Source organism: Callorhinchus milii, unplaced genomic scaffold (assembly GCF_018977255.1).
Source record: "Callorhinchus milii isolate IMCB2004 unplaced genomic scaffold, IMCB_Cmil_1.0 Scaffold8, whole genome shotgun sequence".
Classification (NCBI taxonomy): domain Eukaryota; kingdom Metazoa; phylum Chordata; class Chondrichthyes; order Chimaeriformes; family Callorhinchidae; genus Callorhinchus; species Callorhinchus milii.
The window spans coordinates 1,781,733-1,803,391 of NW_024704749.1; the positions used below are offsets into that span (position 1 = coordinate 1,781,733).

Consider the following 21,659-nt stretch of genomic DNA (forward strand, 5'->3'; position numbering starts at 1 on the left):
TATCATGGGCCACGTGAATGAACTGAATTCAAAACTGCAACGGAAGGGGAGCTTTGTGCATGATTTGTATTGCAGCGTCAAGTCATTTATGACAAAATTATTTCTTTTATCGCATCAGAGGAAACAGGCTGTTCGTCCACTTTCCAACTTTGCAGCAGATTACTGTTTGCGATCAAAACCTTAAAAAGTATACTTTGTCACTACTTGCCTTACATGCCGAATTTTCTCGCTGATTCCAGGATTTCAATATGATCGAAAATGACCTGTCATGCGGAGTCATGCAGAGCAATTCAAATCAGTGCCGCTCCTAGTTTCTACACCTCTCTTAATGAATATACCAATCTAAAAATAAAGGCTCATGCCCGGAGGATGCTTGTGCAGTTTGGATCACATACATATGTGAAGAGACATTTTCTGTGATGAAATTTAATAAATCAAAACATAGATCTATGATGACTGATGACCACCTTGCAGCAGTACTCTGCATTGCAACAATGAAGATGATGCCTGACTTCAATTGTCTGGTTAACACATATCAACGCTTTTATTCTTCCCACTGAGTGAGTTTCTCATATTCTCATCAATATGTGAATAAATGAATCAATATCGAATAAATGTCTGCTCAATGAGTTGTTTTTATTTAACTTAATTTTAATGAATATTAATTATATAGACCATATTTTATGCATGTACAAGTGTAAGACTTGATTTTGAGCTATTATTAAGCATTTGCATCTATATTAAGTGTGTGGCCCGCAAAGTTTACCAAAACTCGTGAAGTGCCGCCAGCCAAAGTAATTGCCCACCCCTAGGCTAGCACCTCCCTACCTCTGTGAGCTTTTTTGCTCCCCAATCGTCTGCTCACATCTGCTCCTCTCCTGCTTGCACGCCCCTCTTCCCCGTTTGACAAACTGGTCTGTTGCATATTCCCCCCACTCCACTCCTCACCCTGGTCAACTCACCTTTCTTCCTGCAAGTTTAATACGAGGAGTGAAACTATTGTAGTACAACTGACTCTTGGACGTGTAGAAGCTGCAAATCAAGAGAAAGAGACATCAGTCTAAAGGGAACTGCACATTCAGAATCAACGCAATGGCCCCCAAACAGAGGTCTATAGGAATGACCAAACGTCAAGCTTTTTACTCTTGCTTTAAAGTGGGGTTTTACTAATTCTAAGCTGACGACAGAATACATGGGTATCAGCAGTTACCTCTGCAGCAAATAACTGGTGCTACTGCAGCCTTAATTGCAGCATATGTGGTCTGACCATTACTGCGTGCACCGACCTGTGATTTATCCAATGAGGAATGTTGTAATCATCACCCAGGCGGGAATCTCCAGGGATATTTCGATTGTGAAGCTGTCAAGGAGAGAAGACATGGATTCTGAAGCAACTAATATCAGCAAGGAGATACCATTGTCTGTGCTGAGAAACAAGTGTACGAGTCTCACTGCACAATGCTACAGTCATGACCCTGTCTCTGGGGTGCTCAGGAGTAGGCTAAATGAAGAACTGCACAGTCAAAGTTTTGCAAAGCCTTGCCTCTCGGTAGCTGCATCTCTCACTTACTACCAAATCCACCTCACCTCAGACTAACTGGCCAAAGGAAACCCTTATATTGCAAACCCAGCTGTTCACAACACAAACTTTAACCTGGAGCTTTGCTATCACTGAGGAGAGATGAGAATGTCGTTTCTCAGTGTTGTATTTTTCCTTCTATAGTGACAACCCCAGATCCTACCAATGTTCTGACTGCTTGCCTGCTGACATCAAGGCCTGGCTGAGAACAACATGGACGAGACAGAAGCCATCCTCCTTCGCTCCCATTAATGTCTTCTCACCTGCAGTTCTGAACTACTTAACTTCCCTTCCTATCCCTCAGACTCACTTAACCTTATGCACCTTGGCCTCAGGTTTGATTCCCGGTTATCCTTCCTACCCCACATCTGGTTCCTGACCAGGACTGCCTTCCTCCTGCAAACCTGCATCTCATACTCTTTGGAATTAGTTCCACAGGATGTATCCTTCAGAGGAGAGTGTGTATTCCATTCTGGACACAGGAATTTCCAAGTGCACGGAACTCAGTTTGGATGCCCTTAAACATGGTGATGGATTTCTGTATGAGCCAGACATGCAGCTGACAAAAAAAAACTGAGCCAGACTGACACATAATTTATAGCCTAATGAGTAATAAGGTACACAATGATCATATTTCTCACAAAGCAGAATTATTTTAGCATTTGACTCTAATGCAGAAAATACACATTTGCTCATTTCAACTGATAAACGAGTAACTTATTTACAGGACAGCACAGTCTTAAGTCATATTTGAGTTATAAATGTCTCTTTATCAAAAGGTTTTGTTGCATTGTCCCGATTTCACAAACCATTGCAATGCGACAATGAGAGAAAGTCTAGCAGAACTGCTCAATCCCATTGCAGATTATCATTTACAAAAGACGAGAATGAGTCATTATGGAGAGAAAGGATCTTTTCACATTTACGTCAAGCAGAACAAATACTCGTTGTTAACCAATTCACTTAGAGAAACCTGATCCTGTGAAGCAAAAGGAGAGGGAAACAAAAAACAGGAATGGGTCACATTTCCTCACTACTTTTATAAAAGACTGAGATCAAGTTTGCATCCTCCACAAAACAAAACCAGGGGTTCACTTGCTAAGGAATGCATTCTTGTGGCCACTTTGAGAAAACATTATATTAAAGGTTTCAGAATATATTTTTAAATATAAAAAGCCAGCCAGTGCATAATTATGGTGTCAAAGTAATCACTGAATTGATTAGTTGCCTCTGATTTTCAAGGTGAGTAAGTGAACAAGAATGTTTAATTACTGAATTTAATAATAATGGATGATTCTGAACTACACTGAAACAACAAAATTACATTTATAGAGCGCCTTTCATATCGGAAGGACGTCCCAAGGCGCTGAAGTCAGTGGTGGGGACCCGAGCATGAGGGAGGGGTGGGGTAGGGGTGAGGGAAGGCAGAGAGGTGGGATGACGACTAAAGACACGATCGAAGAGGAGGGTCTTGAGACCAACCTTGAAGGAGGTAAGGAAGCGAGGCAAAGGGACTGTGGGATGGACTTCCAGAGTGTAGGGGCAGAGAGGTTGAAATTCTCAGCAGATTCTCAGCAGTAACTTCCAACTGGTGGAACCATCATCACTCAAAATGGTTAGGAATGTGTTGACATGAGGATAATGACAATGCTCTCATACATTTCCTGTTGACTTGAGCTGCTCACCAGGAAACTCACATGGAGTTCCTCAGAGAGCTATCGATCAGAGAGTGAGAGCTATCTAAGTAGTGAGGGCACAAAGCTCATTTTTAAAGCCCTCCACGGTCTTGCTCCTCCCTTTCTCTGCGACCTACTAAAACTTTATCAACCTGCCCGCTCCCTCCGCTCGGCGGGCACTGGTCTGATCCATGTCCCCTGCCCTGCCTGCCCCCTTGGGGGTTAGACCTTTAGCCTTTTTGCCCCCAACCTCTGGAACTCCATCCTGGAATCCCTTCACCTCGTGCCCCCTACTTTTCCCTAGACTCTTTCAAGGTCCGTCTCAAGAGCTTTCTCTTTGACCATGGCTTCGGACATCCTCCCACCTCCACCCCTCGATTCCAACCCCTAGCTCGGGTGCAAGGCCTTGACTCTCCAGCGCCTTGAGACGTCCTGTGGCACGAAAGACACTATACGAATGCCATTTGTAATTGTAGATTTCTGTGAAGGCCTTCACAACCATCTCTGAGGGTAAAATTTATCTTTGCTGCGAATGTGTAGACATTTAGTCAAAGTGCACATCAGGAAAAAATCCTGTATAAATTCACATCTGTACATGAGATGTAAGGGGGAGAACTTCTCCCCCTTATAGTATTAGAAACTAATCAGAGATAAACCTATTTTGTGTGCGAAGGTGACTGGGTACTTAGCATTTCATAGAATCATAGAATTATATAGCACAGAAGGAGGCCATTCGGTTCATCATGTTTGTGCCGGCTCTTGTAAAACAGCTTCCAAATCAATCCCACTCCCCCGCTCTCTTCCCAAAGCCTGCAAACTTGTCCTTCCCTTTGTATCAGCCTGGCTCAGTGGTAGCAATCTCGCCCCTACATTGTGGGCAGTTCAAACAACACATTGAGACTTTTGAATTCATGACTATGCTGACATGCCAACACAGTGCTGGAGGATGCCAAGATCAGTTGCACCGTGGCTGGGATCAGTTCATTTAGCAACAACAACAAAAAATTACATTTGTATAACACCTTTCACGTCAGGATGACGTCCCAAGGCGCTGGACAGTCAGGGATTTGGACCAGAGCAGGTTGTTGGGATCAGGAGGGGTGGAGGGCAGGGAGGCCAGGTATAGGAGGGTGACCGAATGCGCGGTCTAAGAGGAAGAGTCTTGAGACGTGCTCTGAAGGAGGCGAGGGAGGGAGCAAGTCGAAGGGACTGTGGGATAGAGTTCCAAAGAGTGGGGGCTAGAATAGATCTGGGGACCTTTCCCTTCTGCATGGCTCCTTCAGATCTTCATTTTAACTATTGTTTTAATGTACAGTACAACCTTTAGAGAGAGCTCAGAATGTAATCACCATTAACTATATTAACCATTTTGTTCTTCCTCAACAATCATGGTAACCACATCACATCCTCCGAACTGCACTCATCCCACATTTCAATCATCCAGTAAAGCTCTTTCCATGCTCTTCACTTGTGTAGGTAATACATTTTAATGAACTATAATAAAACATCTTAATGGAATAGTATTACCAAACAAAAGATAAGTTTTGTTTAGATAAGGTTCAGCTGAACGGATGCTTCAAAACCATGGTTCACATGCAACAGATACGAGATCCCGCAAATAAAATAAAGCAGGAATCTCTTCCTCCAGCAAATCCTTTCTTGCATTAATCCAAAACAAGGGTCTGTTTATACAGTAGAGCTAATCAAACTGCAAGAGCTCCTGCAAATCACTCCACAGTGACTGCTATGTGATTTAGAGCATCTAATTTAGCTGAATAATTCAAAGTTTTAATCTGCAGCAATCTGCAGTATCAATTTCTTTTTTAAAAATAAGCTAATCGCTTTTTTCCTTCATGAGCAAGATCCTGTCTGTCTGGTTGGCTTTTTTTTGGCTCAAGTCTTTGACACTGAATGTCTCAGAGTCAGATGGGAGTAGATGTATGAAAATAGCCCCGTGATTGCTCTGCTTCTATAGGATAACCAAAAAGTCGTGATACCATTACAATATCTAATAAATCTTAAAGACATTTTTTTTATATAGATAGTAGGGTAGTTATCATGATCTTTTGGTCACCCTGTATAAGTAGGTATATACTGTGTGCATAGATACACAGAATCAGTAAGTAAGGAGAATTAAAGGATGAGCAATACCACAATCCATTGAAGTCCCAACACATCTGTCAAAAAAAAAATTGATCACTCAACCCACGACTGTTTGTGGGACGCTGCTGTGCGCAATTGGCTGCCGCGTTTCGCCTACAAAAAGAGTCAATTCACTTTACAGTATATTCTGTGCAGCACTTTGAGACGGCTCAAAGACACGATAAGGCGTTATATCAAATGCAAGGATTATTATCCAGTCCATTTGCTCTCTTTCCCACCATCTGGCAGATACATTGACATTGTGAATGTCAATCTATCCACAACGTCAATCTACCTTCCAGCACAGTGCTCCTCATTCAAAATCACCGTCATTATGCCTCTTGGACTCTGGTCGAAGGAGCAAAGGGAGTGCAGACTGAGTGATTCATTACTTAAGCTAGCCTGCTCCACAGTACTTCAGGGAATTGTAGGTGACAACAACAACCTGCATTTATATAGCACCCTTCATGCAGGATAGCGTCTCAGAGCGCTGACTTGTGACTGATTTGTGGGTGGACCTTGAACCTTCAGGGCAATTCTGAACCATTCAATGTAAATATCCAGGCAACAGGACATGGACATCAATAATGTTAACCTAGGATTAGGAAGGATCGAGCTCACACAAGCGAATTCTAACCTTATACAGATCATCAGTGGGTCCCTGAAACCATTGCATTCTGCAGCACTGACACTCCACACCTTGAACATACTCTGTCAAAACAATCTTTTTTTAAAAAAAAGATGATAATTATCACACGCTGCATTCTCCCCATTTCCAATCTCCATTTTCAAATAAAAAAAATATTCATAGCACCTGGTAAATATGAATGAACTCCAGCACTCAGTTTGTGATGAAGTACTGAGGTGAACGTGGATGGACTCTCAACCTGCCCAAATTACCGAGAGGGCTCCCAATAGCTTCTAGGTCATTAATGCGGCCTAATTTGACTTGTTGGATGCTGCAGAGGTTTTTAACGAGTCTCATCTGACTTTAGCTGATCCGTTACGCTTGCCCAGTGTTGTTTTGTGCTAATGCACATCACATCAAAAACAATCAAGATGAGGCAAATGGAGTTTTAGTTGATCCACAAAAATACCATACGGTACAGCTGGCAAGGAGACAACTTATCATTGCATTCAAGTACCGCTCCGATCATTTTTCTGAATAGACTGAGTGTAGCCAGGTGGCAATCCAGAAGATGCTTTTTTAAAAAACTTAGAAATCACATACAAAACCGGTGACTCAATCTGTTCTGTTTGTAGGAAAACTAGTTCCTCTGCTGGTTATCAAACTTGAAAAGGGTCACTGAGATAGTAGCATAGGTTTGATCTGTAGCTATTAATTTTCAATGGTAAAATAAAAACCTAATCATTGAAATCTAGCAACAGGGAGCTATATATAGTCCTACAATTCAAGTAAAATGTAGATTATCCTATGGCCAGGTCAGGTTGACAGCCTTGGTTTACACGTACCTTAAACAACGGGACAGCATGCAGGGGCTGCTCACCCATACACACTAGATCAACGCCAATACCTGCACAGGAGAAATTAAACACACAATTAGTAATCTACCCAAATAGAGAGAAGCAGACTGAGAAGTCTTTGGGTTTTGAACAGAACCCTCTAGTTAGGTGCTTTCCCCAAAACACAAAGAGAAGCGATATAACAAGGTAGGTCTGGATGAAGAAGATCCTTCAGCCCATCTGATCACATCCCTCCAGAGACCCCACCCTCCTGATCCCATCAAGCTGCTTTTTAACTGATTCCAGTGTCTTGACCTCATCCACCATTCACTGCAGCCTGCTCCAGTCGATGATTAACTTGTCTGTTTTCTGTCCTGAAATTGTCTTTTACAACTCTGTACTTATAGAGTTCTGCTGAGAGACGTCTCGATAAGGCGCTGTATCAAATGCAAGGATTATTATTATCCTAAAATATAAATGTGGGTTTACTTTTTGAATCCCATTTAAAATTATATACACGTTATCTCCATGAGATTCTCTCTCTTGAGTCGCCTTCTCTCAAGACTAAAGAGCCCTAGCTTGTCTAATAGTTGCTCATTCCTCTAACACTGGGGTCATCCTCATTGCTCTCCTCTGAGCCGCCTCTAGAGGCTGGGCGGCCCCTTCATGTCACTGTGACCAGAGCTGTATGTAGTATTCAGGATGAGGCCTGACCAGAGCACTGTACAGCCTGACTTTGATGTCTGGGGATATAAACGCAATTGATTTAATAATTTAGCCCAGCATCGTTTGTCTTGTTTATTCCTGACTCACACTGTTTTGACACAATGAGCGCTGAGTCAACTAGTTCCCCTCAATCTCTTTCATCTTCCCCCTTAATAATAATCCTTGCATTTAATATAGCGCCTTATCACGTCTTTGAGACGTCCCAAAGTGCTTCCCAGAATATTCTGAAGTGAATCGACTGTATAATTTGTGGGTGAAATGCGACAGCCAATTGGGCACTGCAGCGTCCCACAGTTGTGGATCGAGTAACCAAATATTTTTTTTGGAAGGAATTATTATCCGTGGAAAAGCGATCCGCCAATTGACAAACAACCGGGTTCCTACTTACTGCTGGTAAAGTGGCACATGGAGTAAGGAAACTTGCCCAACATTTCGCCCTGCCCGGGAATTGAACCCACATCCTCTCGCGTACGAGGCAAGTGCTCTAAACTACAGGTTTCCCCAAATTCAATGTCATCCTTGGAGTATTGTGTTTCCTATTCTTGGTTCCGCTAATGTAGTAATAATCCTTGCATTTGTTTCACTAATTTTCTTTGCATTTGATATGACGCCTAATCACATCGTCGAGACGTCTCAAAACATATCACAGGATACACTGGAAAGTCGGGTTACTGTGCATTTTATGAGCGAAACCCAGTAACCAGTTGCGCACAGCGGTGTCCCACAAACAGTGTTTTTTTAAGGAAAATAAAACTTCATAATTAATAAAAGAAGAAGTTCCATCTGATCTACCTTTTTCACATCAACACACTAATACATATTATCTGGCAGCCAATGACAGAAACGCACTGATGTGGCCTTAGAGGTCTCACTCTGCATCCCCTTACTCAACTGCAGATGTATCCTAGTGTCTGGGCTCTTTCTGGAAGGTTCTGGATAATAATAATAATCATAATAATACTTGTATTTGATATAGTGCCTTATCACATCTTCGAAACGTCTCAAAGCTCTTCACAGAACACATGTATCTGTTGTGGGTGAAACACGGAAGCCAATTGCCCATAGCAGTGTCCCACAAACATTCGTGGATTGAGGGACCAAATTATTATTATTATTTAAATCATATGGCTATCAATTTCTGCAAGTCCCTGTTATGTTTCCTCCCAATCCCTACACCACCTATACCCACTGTTAGGGAGAGGGGACATTTCTGGACAGCAATAACCTATTTCCAGAAAGCAAGCAAATGTACTGCAAACTTTGGGCCAAGACAACTGAGGAGACAGAAGAATAAAAAATTACAGCACAGACAGTGGTCATTCAGCCCATTGTGTCTGTGCTCATTTTTTGAAAGAGGAATCTATTCAGTCCCATTTTCCCATTCTTTCTCCTATTCCCCATATTAGGTCTCCCAAATGCGACACAATCAGCACCATCACACAGTGAACCACACTCGAAACTCCTCTTAGATTTGCTAATAAATTTACAGCAATTACCTGGAACTTTAACACCAATCGTTCAACCTTCTCTGTACATTAAGCACTGATAAAATCATTTATGCTTTAAATCAAAAGTAGGATTCGCCTCCAAAAGGTACAATCACTAAACTTTACAGTAAATCCGTGAAGCACTTTGAGACCACCTCCCAATGTGAAAAGGCCTTGCATCAAATGCAAGGATCGTTGTTGTTCTAGGATCACTGAGAAATTTCAAAGAGTTTCTAACACGTATCTGTATAAACGTACCTTTCTCACCTCTCCCTATAGATCCAATCTAATAACAATGGCATTGCTTAAAGACAGGGCTCTCAGTGCTGAGCTGCAACTAAACCAAAGCTCACCGTTATCGATCATCCTCTGTTTGGTGAGAATCATCAGCAATCGGTCAACTTCAAACACGCCTACACCAGGAGTGATGACCACAGACATCTGTCCCGTACGGTCAAAGTTTCTGTTTATGTAATGCTTGTCAAACACTAAAGGCAAAAAGGAAATAAAATATTTTTGAAACTCACAGAAACATGAACCCATAACATCATATGCAAGAAACATAGGTACATACACATCAACAGAGATTTGCTTTTTTCTGGGTGGTGGAAAGAGAGAGAGAGAAAACTGGGTGGTACAGTGAGCTAGCAGAGTGTCCTTCCTGCCTGGGAACCACATTCATACTGAGCCTAGACGAACAGACAAAAGCCATATATATTTGATATCTATATACACACACATGCCATGCACACACTCTCCTGCTGAATTTCAATAGAATATATTACATACTATATATACAGAATTTGCAACATAGCAAAGAGAGGACTTTCAACATTGAAATTAATTTCCCTTTAAGAATAAACCTATTGACTGCTGTGCATTACTCCATCCTCCTCTATCACCTCTGCTCCCTCATTCACCTCTGTAGGACTGCACTCCTTTGGTTCAAATTCTACTTGATCCACCACCTCCATGTTTTCCCCTCCAATGGTTTCCCCTCGCACTCTTGCACGGATGGTTACCTGTGGTGTAGCTCCGGGCTCTATCCTCAGCCCCCACATTGTCATGCACCTTCTACACACGCTCCATCTGCAGACATGGGGTTCCTTCCTACCCCATATTCAGTTTGTGACCAGGACTGCCTTCTCCATCTCTGCTGCATTCCCCTCCTCCTGCCTGCCTTGCCCGAAATGCTGCTGAAACCCTCACCCGCTGCTTTGTCCTACCAGCCTGTCCGGTCCTCCGCTCAGCGGGCTCCAGCCTGCTTCAAATCCCCCACCTTGCCCACCTCACCATTGGCGGGAAAGCCTTCAGCCTCTCTCCCCCCACCCTCTGGAGCTCCCTACCACAGTCCCTCTGCCTCACCCCTTCCCTTGCCCTCACCCTCCTACCCCTACCTTCCCCACCCTCCACCCCTCCTGAACCCAACCACCCCGTCGGGTGCATATCCCTGACTGGACTGTCCAGCGCCTTGGGACGCCCTCCTGACATGAAAGACACTGTACAAATGTAACTTGTTCTTGTTGTTTGTCCCCTCCCACCTTGATATCTCAAACCCACCTTGGCAAGTTTACCCAATTCCACAACGTGTTGGGAGATTGTTTTACCAGAGTAGGCAGTGAGCCATATCAGTTTCTTATTTCATTCCTCAGCTCGATGGTAACACAGACACTCACCATTGAAGGACAGGTTAATGGCCTCCAAATAGTTTCCTTGGGCCGCTGTAGAATTCTGTCCATGTGGAAATCCATCTATGAAGAAAAGGCAATTGTTTTTTTTGACAACATAATCAATAGGTTACAGCCTGTACGTGGCCAGACACTCAGCAGCAACAAATGGCATTTTTATTCTACAATTGTAGACATGGAACAGCAACATGCAGGCTGGGTGATAAGAAAAATTGCCCATTTAATCCGAATCTCAATAGTGGAATAGACATTTTGAGCTCCAGCGTTAGAATGAGCCGTAAAACCACAGGCTTCCTGGGTATTTCCTATCAGAACAGTTGGGAGTTTTATAGACTCTTCTGAGCCATCAGCGATAAAAATAAGATCAAAAGCTAACAGCAAAGGGTCTTAATTTAGCCCTAGTCTTTAAGAAGCTGCACAACAATGGGAATCTTTCTTCTCAAGCTTGTGGCAAAAAGTGGTACAGATAATAATAATAATCCTTACATTATATATCGCGCTTTTCACTTCGGGAGGACGTCCCAAAGCAGATCACAGAGCACACTGTAAAGTGAATTGACTGTATATTTGTGGGCGAACGCGGCAGCCAATTGCGTACAGCAATGTCCCACAAACAGTCGTAGATTGAAAATGACCAATTTATTGTTTTTGGTTTGGAGGGATTATTATTAGGCTCTGTGTGGAGTAAGGAAACTTGCCCAAGGTTTTGCCCTGCCTATTTAGATGTGGCTAAAATATCATCTTTAACATCCACCTGAACAAGCAAACAACATCTCGATTTAATGTCTCATCCCAAGAACGGCAGCTCCAACAATGCAGCACCTAGCCCCAGCACCACATTTAGAAACACTTCATTCCCCAGCACTAACAAATCACATGAAATAATAAAAAAATGTTCACAATATAAAACAGCCATGGGATTCAAGGCAAGAAAATACTCTAAACTGGTTTTAGTATAATACTAAACCCCCCTTAACATCTCAAAGGTGTACAGATACAATAACAACAACAACAACAACAACAAGATTCCATTTATAAAGCGCCTTTCACGTCAGGAGGACGTCCCAAGGCGCTGCACAGTTGGGTCATGACCCGAGCAGGGGGGAAATGGTCAGGGTGAGGGAAGGGAGGGAGCGAGGAGGGGGGAAATGGTCAGGGTGAGGGGAGGGAAGGGAGGGAGCGAGGAGGGGGGAAATGGTCAGGGTGAGGGGAGGGAAGGGAGGGAGCGAGGAGGGGGAAGAGAGTCGAGAGGGGAGCTGAAGGCACGGTCAAAGAGAAAGGTTTTGAGATCGGCCTTGAAGCAGGAAAGGGAGGAGGCGGCGAAGGCACTGGGGGATGGAGTTCCAGAGCCTGGGGGCTGAGAGGCTGAAGGCCCGACCACCGATGGTAGGGCGGTTGGGGCGGGGGACGTGGAGCAGACCAGAGCCAGAGGAACGGAGGGTACGGGCAGGTAGGTAGGGGGATAGTAGGTTGGAGAGGTAGGAGGGAGCAAGGCCGTGAATGGCCTTGTAGGTGAGGATGAGGATCTTGAAATCAATCCTCTGGGGGATGGGGAGCCAGTGGAGGCGAGCGAGGGTGGGAGTGATGTGGTCGCGGTGTCTGGTGCGGGACAGTACACGAGCTGCAGAGTTCTGAATGACCTGCAGTGTGGAGGGAGGTGGCGGGAAGGCCGGCGAGGAGAGAGTTCCCATAGTCCAGCCTTGAGGTGACAAAGGCGTGGACCAGGGTTTCAGCAGCGTGAGGGGTGAGGTAGTGCCATAGTCTGGCGATGTTCCGAAGGTGATGGAAGGCGGTGCCAGTTGTGGTGCGGATGTGAGGGAGAAAGGACAGCTCAGGGTCGAACAAAACGCCGAGGTTCCTGACTGCTTTGAGAGGTGGAGAGTGCAGCCTTGGATGCTGATGGTGTCAGCGCCTGAGGTGCGGAGGCGCTGACGTGAGCCAATCAGGAGGGCCTCGGTTTTTCGCACGTTGAGCTGAAGAATGTTGTCTCTCTTGTATATATATATATATATATAAAATATACAATACAAATTTATATAGCGCCTTTCATGTCGGAAAGACATCGCAAGGCCCTGGACAGTACATGGTGTGCACCCGAGCCGGGGGTGGGAGGAGAGAAAGATACCTAAAAGCCCGGTCAAAGAGGAAGGTCTTGAGGTAGACCTTGAAGGAGGCGAGGGAAGTGAAATGTTGAAGGGACTCAAGTCGAGAGGGAGGGGGCAGAAGGCTAAAAGCTTGACCACTGATGGTTGGGTGGAGGTTGGGTGGAGGGTGGGAAACTGGCTGGTGTCCACTGAGCAGAGGAAGTGACCAGGTATTTAGGGTTTTTTTGAAGTAGAGTAGGGCAAGATCATGGTGGGCTTTAAAGGTTAGGGTGAGGATTTTGAACTGTATCTGCTGCAGGATAGGGAGCCAGGTAAGGATGGGGTGATAGGTTCGTGGAGCCTTGTACTGGAAGATAATATGTCAGGTAGCACAGTGTTACTGGTGGTCACTTTTCAAGGATGGAAAATACACACCTGCTTCCTGCAATCGCACCAACACTGGATACTGAATGAAGAGCTTTTTAATGGTTATTAGTAGAGACGTCCATTCTTCTCGTCTTTCATTTTGGGCGACAACTCTACAAACACAACAAACAATAGTAATAATCCCTGCCTACAACATCAAGAACATTTCACAGGTGCTTCCCAAAGATTCTGTGAAGTAAAGCGACTAGGTGGGTCAATGGAGCAGTCAATTTGATCTCACACCAATTTATCTGTTGGCCAGGACACTGAGAGACTACTCTGTCTTTACAAATAGTGTCCTCAAGAAAAAAAACACTGGCCCTTTGGTTGAGATGATAACTGGCCCTTTGTTTTTTACTTAAAGCCTGATACGAGCAAAAGTTTCCAGAGACCAACTATTGAAAGTGCAAAGTACAATGACACAGCAGTACCTAAAATGATCAGTGATAACGTGGTGTTTTTAAACCACTTTGTGAGCACACTTAAACATATTTTATGTCCCCAAGCCTTGGCTCTTACCAACTTGCGCCTAATACTTTCCAGAATTAGGAAGCAGGCTGCGTCCCTCCAGGGAGAGAGAGCGCATTCCATTCCAACAATCTATCTCTGGGATTTCCATGTGTAGGTGGGATGCGTGGAATTCTTACTGGATACTCTTAAGCACAGTGATGGGTTTCCGCATGTGTCAGGCACCCGGCTGACCAAAAAAAACATTTTAATAAAAATAACTAATCCTTACATTTGACATTGTGTCTTTCACGTCAGGAGGACGTCGGATAGCAAATTAGGGATTCACAGGATGTACTGTAAAGTGCAGGGACGTGTTTTGTGGGCGAACACAGAAATCAATTGTAAAATACGGAAGTCAAAGATTACAATTAAAAATTTTATGAAATAGATTATTGGAACAAGGCATTTAAGAGTGATACAGCCTGAGGCAATTGATTTATTTTTCCATTGCTTCCCCACAAATACCATGTATTTAATTATTTCAGAAATAATAAGAACATAAGAATTAGGAGGAGTAGGCCATTCGGCCCCTCGAGCTGCCCTGCCATTTGATAAGATCATGGCTGATCTTCTGACCTAACTCTAATTACCTGCCCTATCCCCATATCCCCTAATCCCTCTATTTTTTAAGCCTCGCATTTGATATAATAGCGCTATATCATGTCTTCAAGACGTCGCAAAGTGCCTCACAGAATACACTGTAGAGTGAATTTACTATATTTTGTGGACGAAACGTGGCAGACAATTGCACACAGCAGTGTTCCACAAACAGTCGTGGATTGAGCGACTAAATTATTATTATTTAAGTGAAACTAACTCTGCACACCAAGAGACAGCGACCGATCTCTAAAATGTTAGAACAATTCTATAAATTTCTTAAAATTAATTTTCACTAAGAAAAAAATGTCTTCGGAGTGACCAATACTCCTGGAAGTATCTGACAGACTGACGGACACATGTCAATCTTAGCGGGAATATTGGACGAGTGGATATGTATAAGTCCAAACAAAAATAAGTCAACCCCAGCTTCCCAATGGTTAGATCCAGTTACACCAGCTTTGGCCTGCAAATCAGACTCTCCCATTCAAGGGAAGTGAAGAGAGTCACACACACATACAGAACCCAGACAAAAAAAACATACTTATAAAAGTCTTCATAGAATCTTCCCTCGAGGTCTGACCTTAGGGAGGATCTGTAATTCTCAGGAAACTCATCTATAAATCAACACAAAACAAAAATAAAGCTCACATTGGTTACCTCAACATATTAGTTTTAAGACATTCATTGTCAAGTATGTAATAATAATAATCCTTGCGTTTGATACAGCGCCCTATCACATCCTCGAGACGTCTCAAAGTGCTTCACAGGATACACTGTAGGTGAATTGACTGTATATTTTGTGGGTAAAACGCAGGAGCCAATTGGCACAGGAGTGTCCCAGTCGTGGATTGAGTGACCAAATTATTGATTTATTAATTTATGTAAGCCCAAACTGCCAAAATCCAGCAAACTCTGCACTGAGAGCTTTAGATACGACTCGTGTTGCAAACCAACAGCCCTTTCAGGCAGGAGGATGGTGTCTGTGGATTCTCATGGGTGGGGTGCATCAAGCTGGCTTAGTTGCCTGAGTCAGAAAGTTACAGGTTCAAGCAGTGTATATGCTCTACTCGCACTCTATCACAGTGCTGGGGGGGTGGGGGTGGGCTAGGGTTGGAGATATCATTGTTTGGATGAGATGTTAAAATGAGGTACATCTGTCTCTTCAAATCTAGAACTCTCTACCCCAAAAGGCTGTAGATGCTGATCCACTCACACTTTCAAGACAGGGATAGATAGAGATTTGTTAGTCAGGGTATTAAGAGATACGGAGCAAGGGCGGGCAACTGGAGTTGAGGTACAGATCAGCCCTGATCTTCTGGAATGGTGGAACAGGCTCGAGGGGCTGAATTACCTACTTCTGTTTCTATGACTTTGTAAGAGTTTCATGGCACAATTTAAAAATGGAAGAATTCCTCCTGGTGTTCTGGCTGACAATTCACCAAATAAAATTGGTTGCTTCTTTCATGGTACATTGCTTGTGGTGCATTGCCATGCGCAAATTGGACTGCTGCATTCTTCAGGAAATACAGTCACTGCACTTTACAATATATCCAGTGAAGCGTTTTGAGACGTGCTCCTGACGTGAAAGGTGCTGTATCAAACGTAAGGATTATTATTCTCACTCAGACAATTGGTATCCACTATTTACAGGTACATAAGAACATAAGAAATGCTGGATGACAAAAAGACCAAGGTCCATCTAGTTTCACTTCCACCTCCCTGGAGGTCGGATACACATATTCCAAACTACCTTTGTATTAAATCCCATCTTCCACAGTTACCTGAACCTACCCAGTGACTTGGAGTCGTAAAATGTTCTGGAAAAGAGAACCACCGTCACTTCGTGGCTGCAGTTTTTATCCTAAAAGAGGGTGGGCGGAAAGGAAAAGAATCAGTCTCATTGTCCTCTTTGACACAACTTGCAACCTACACAATAAGTGAGTGTATCAAAATATGTCAAACACTCCAACTTTTGAATATCTTAAGTCAACCTTTTGTCTGTAAAATTAATACAACACAATTGACATTTATATAAGACCTTTCACAGTGCCTTACAATGCTCGGTGGGAATCCAAGCTGGGGGTGGGAGCCAATGGGTGGGGGTGGGAGCCAATGGGTGGTGGGGGGAGGAAGTGAGGTCAAAGAGATACATTTTGAGACCAGTTGGAAAGACTCCGAGATGGAATTCCGGAGAGCAGTTGCAGATTGGCTGATTGCCCACTTGCTAATCATGGGGTGAATATGGCGGGAAACATGAAGCAAGTCAGTGTGGGTGTGGGTGAAGGTGGTGGCAGGGGTAGGGCTGGGTGATACTGTGGAGGGATTTCAAGATGAGAACGAAGATCTTGAACTTGATCTACTGGGGATGTGGAGCCAGTGAAGCCCAGTGAGAATGGGGTGATAAGACTTGTGCAGCCAGATACAACCGAGAACACAGGGATAGAGTTCTGGATGGTCTGCAGCTTCTATAGATAAGAACTGGGGAGTCCAGGGAGCAGAGGGTTAGCATAGTCACCATGCCTGGACAAGATCAAAGGGTAGATGAGCATCTCAGAACCCAAGGGGAGAGGGAATATAATAATAATAATCCCTGCATTTGATGTAGCGCCTTATCACGTCTTCAAGACGTCTCACAAATGAATTGACTGTATATTTTGTGGGCAGCCAATTACCCACAGCAGTGCCCCAAAAACAGTCATGGATTGAAGTAACAAATTTATTAATATTTTTTTCAAAGAATTATTACCCTTGGAAAAGCAATCCGCCAATTGACTAACAAAACGGGTTCCTACTTACTCCACATGCCTGGTTACCTAGCAGTAAGTACATTTGCTCATGTTTCGCCCTGCCGGGAATCGAACCCAGGTCCTCTCACTTGCAAGGCGAGTGCTCCAACCACTGAGCTACAAGACACCACAGGAATGACAGAGGAAGGCAATATTTCGGAGATGAGGGAAGGCCGAGCAGGTCAGAGCTCAGATGTGGAATTTGAAAGAAAGGTAGAGTGTGGTGGTGGTGGTGGAGGAAAGAGTGAATTTTAATCATATTGTTAAGATTAATATCGGACAATAATCGTGAGATCGGGATTAGGAGCATTGAGAATTAATGAAACCCACTGCATGTTGTGGGATATAAGTCTATGACAGTAAAGTCAGAACTGCTCCTGTGGGTCAATTGATCCTGTGCAGCCGAGATGAGAAGCCAGATTTAATTCTCCTTTCTCTCCCATCCCCAATCTTACCTTCCATTTTGCAAAGAGATCTGAAAGAAACCCATTTACTGCCTTCTCGAAGTACAGATCACCTAAAAGAGAGGGAACAGGTAGGAATGTTTAGCGAACAGAACTAACACTAGTTTCAATTCTGAATAGCACACGCCCAGCCAAATTACTGTTAATTTGCGCAACGTCCAAACCACCAGGAATACAGATTCCATGTATTTCTAATTCGATTCATGTTTTCATTTCAGGAACTCTGCAAAGCAGGTGAGGAAGATGGGAGAGGTCGGCAGCACCCAAAGTCAAGTCTATTATTGACTTTACTTTAGCTTTTGGCAGCACAAGAACATAAGAATTTGCTGGTGAAAGAAGACCAAGGTCCATCTAGTTTGCCTTCCACCATCCTGCCAGTCGCTTGACATATCGTGTCCCAGACTATATTCTGTACCCCCGGTTATTACTTTCTAGCAGAAATCTATCTAATTTGTGTTTGAAACAAACAACATTTACTGTTTCCACAGTCTCCCTATTCCAGAAGTTTACTACTAGATCACTCTAGTGTTTCCGCAAATTTGTTCTAAATTTACCCCACTTCAAATCGCAGGCTGTGTCCTCTGGTTCTACTGTTAAGCTTTTAACGAATAAAGAAGTGAATATTCATTTAAAGCCATTGGATTGCACACCACCTTTCACCCATTTTTCTCCAACCTAATAAAGAGCCATTTTCTATTCTGGAGAAGTTTCTCTCAGTCACTCAGCTTGGAATTACGATGGACTTTGTGTTACTCGTATCAACATATGATCACTGGTAAAACAAATTCTGGCATGGAATGCTGCGATTTATCATCCAATTTAGTTGAGCCAAAGAAAACCTTGTTATTCAGTAAGTAATAATAATCCTTGCATTTGATATAGCGTCTTATCACGTCTTCGAGACATCTCAAAGCGCTTCACAGAAGCGTCAATTTTGTATATTGTCAATTTTGTATAAACAACGTGTATTTTGTGCCCAAAACGCAGCAGCCAAATGCCATAAGGAAGAATACCAAAAAAGCAGGTATGTTGAAGAAAGGAAACTTTTATCAAGAAAACTGCAAAGAAATAGTGCATTTTTGTGCCTTTTGACTGTGAATGAAGCTTCATTTTTTTGTAAACATGGCCGATTAACCAGAGTGAGGTGTGCCACTGTATAAGCTTTACAAAAGACTGGTTTGTGTGCACTTCCCGTAACACAAAGGCTTGTGGTTGTCCTAGACCACAATCAGTCAGTGAGGGCAGAGCGCAAACATAGAACAGTAGTTCGGATGTTAAGGGCCTAAACATATCCTCTTACCAGGAGACATGTGTAAACTGTACTCTTAAAACAAATCCCCAAAATGATACTTACCATAGATGTCAAAATCCCACATCTCACAGCTCATTTGGATGAAAATATAGACCATGGCTGAGGTCGATCGGAAGACCACCTTTTAAAAGGAAAACAGCACAAGCTGCAGTGGTTGCAAGCAACAACAACAACAAATTACATCTAGACAACGCCTTTCACGTCAGGAGGACGTCCCAAGGCGCTAGACAGTCAGGGATCCGCACCCGAACTGGTGGTTGGGATCAAGATGGGTGGAGGGCAGGGAGGGAAGGGGAAGGAGGGTAACCAAAGGCACAATCGAAGAGGAGGATTTCAAGACGCTTTTGAAGGAGGTAAGGGAGGGAGCGAGTCGGAGGGACTATGGGATGGAGGTCCAGAGGGGGAGGCAAAGAGGCTGAAGATCGGCCCGCCAATAGTGGCGGGGGTTGGGGGGGGAAACAAATCACATTTTTGGTATAATAGAGATTTTTTTGATTAGAATCTGTTTTGTGAATGACATCCCTCCCAAACTCTAGTCTCAAATTACTGTACATCCTGATCTTACATTTCTCTTATTTTCTGTCCCTTGAATTAATCCCTCTCTTTTATGCTCTTTAATTCAGCACCAACCTCTCTCCTAAACTATATAGCCTGACGAGTGTTTTACATCACCTATAAAAGAGGCCGCAGGCTGAATACTTACCCTGGTATCCTCACTTATGTAACCACAGGTAACTTTTTCACCTTTGACCCAAAGTTCACTCGCTTGTGCTCTAAAGGAATCAATAACCATTATTCTTCTTCAATTCTTTATTCAACAATATGACATTGTACCACAGATATGGCAACACTTATAAAATGTCTGAAACTCATGACACCTAAAGCTGGAAAAATTGCCTTTTCAAGTGAACCTTGACAATGTATTCCCAGAGCGTTTCAACAGAAAATTGTGAATGTTTGTGCTCACCAAAAATGACAGTACTGGGGAAAGGAACATTTTCACTGTTCATTTCAGCAGCATGCAATCCTGAAGTAAAGCTCTCTACTGCCTCAATAGCATAAGAACATAAGAATTTGCTGGCAAAAGAAAACTAAGGTCCATCTAGTTCGCCTTCCACCATCCTATCATTCGCTTGACATTTTGTGTCCAAACTATATACTGTATCCCCGAGATTGTTAGTGGATAGGTCTTGGCATTAGACTATAAACTAAAATATGGCCAATAAGTTTGACTGAATTTTTAAGAAAACATCGACAATATTCATGACTGAAGAGCATATTTAGGTGTCTCAATACAACAGTTACTCTACAGAGAAGATCTGAAAACCTCAGTGCAGGACTCCTGTACCTCACAGACATTGTTCAGCACAAACCGAGACAGCAAGTGTCAGCAGGCGGGAGAGGGCAAAGGGCATCTCAACCAAGTGACCTTCAGTAGGCTCACACTGTCCATGCTCGCACACTTCCAATTTGGTCACTAGATAATGATGAGGAATGGGATTCCTTTAGCTAAGAGTGCTGAGGCCACTATATTTCTCCTACTGCCATCTTAGCCAAGATACTGTTTTATTAAATATTAGTCCTTCAATTTAACATATAAGGCATTAAACATCTTACCTTATTCCAGCAAACTCTACCTTCTGTGTAATATAAGTGCATGTATTAACCTGTAAAAGATAGGCAGAATGCTACAACATAGAAATTCACAAATATATAAAGACATTAAGTGGGATTTAGAAAGTAAGCTTCCACCTGACCACTTCTGTAGTGTAAACACCTAGACTCCAACAAACCCCAACACTGAAATGAAAATAGATTGCAATGTAAATACAAGTTTATTAGAATATGTGTAGTTTTGTTCGTGTTTATTTCATTGGTTTGAGTGTGGCCAGGTCTGATCAGTTCCACATTCAAGAATATCAGAGGTGCATTTCCTCTATTTCCATTTCAATCTGCTTATTTGATATAGGGCCATATCTTAAAGTGTTCTAGAGCTTTTCTGCAAACTGTAGGTAAATACGGTAGACAATTTACATACAGGAATGTCCCACAAAAATCATGAAATAAATGAACAATTTCTTATTTTGGCCATTTGTGACCAGGGCTCCCTCTGCCTCCTCACTCTCCTCGACCTCTCTGCTGCCTTCAATACCGTGGACCACTCCATGCTCCTTCCTCCACTGCCTCTCCTCTCACCTCAATCAGGTTCTGTCCTTGAATGGTTCAGGTCTTATCTCTCACACGGTCTCCAATTTGTCTCTACTGCCTGTCGGACATCAAGTCTTGGATGAGAACTAACTTTCTACAGTTGAATGTCAACAAGACTGAGGCCCTCCTGATTGGCTCGCACCAGTGCCTCAGCACCTCAGGCATTGGCAGCATCAGCACCCATGATGCACACTCCACCACACCAAGCCAGTCAGGAACCTGTTCAAACCTCAAGTGTCCTTTCTACCCCATATCCATACCATGACCTGCTCCGCCTTCCCCCATCTCTGCAAAATTGCCCAACTCTGCCACTGCCTCACCCCTCGGGCCCTGAACCCCTCATACACACAATCATCACCTCAAGGCTCGACTATGGAAACTCCCTCCCTGCCTGTCCTACATTAACAATCCATGAGTGTTTAGAGATTGAGAAGACAACATACACAGTTACTTCACTTTATAGCAAATCCTGTGAAGTGCTTTGGGATGTCCTCTTAACATGAAAGG

At 43.4% G+C, this 21,659-nt stretch overlaps 1 protein-coding gene across 5 annotated transcripts in view; it reads right to left on the minus strand.

Annotated features, from left to right (window-relative positions):
- depdc5 (DEP domain containing 5, GATOR1 subcomplex subunit) overlaps nt 1-21,659 on the minus strand; it is a gene marked incomplete at its 5' end in the record, with an annotated part of 73,270 nt that overhangs the window by 45,948 nt on the left and 5,663 nt on the right. For all 5 annotated transcript variants that reach the window (XM_007908724.2, XM_042337295.1, XM_042337296.1 and 2 more), the window contains 12 exon segments: nt 963-1,032; nt 1,287-1,360; nt 6,871-6,932; nt 9,428-9,562; nt 10,751-10,825; nt 13,282-13,385; nt 14,924-14,996; nt 16,174-16,243; nt 17,624-17,685; nt 18,987-19,065; nt 19,648-19,717; nt 20,562-20,611. In XM_007908724.2, the coding sequence (XP_007906915.1) occupies nt 963-1,032; nt 1,287-1,360; nt 6,871-6,932; nt 9,428-9,562; nt 10,751-10,825; nt 13,282-13,385; nt 14,924-14,996; nt 16,174-16,243; nt 17,624-17,685; nt 18,987-19,065; nt 19,648-19,717; nt 20,562-20,611 (924 nt within the window).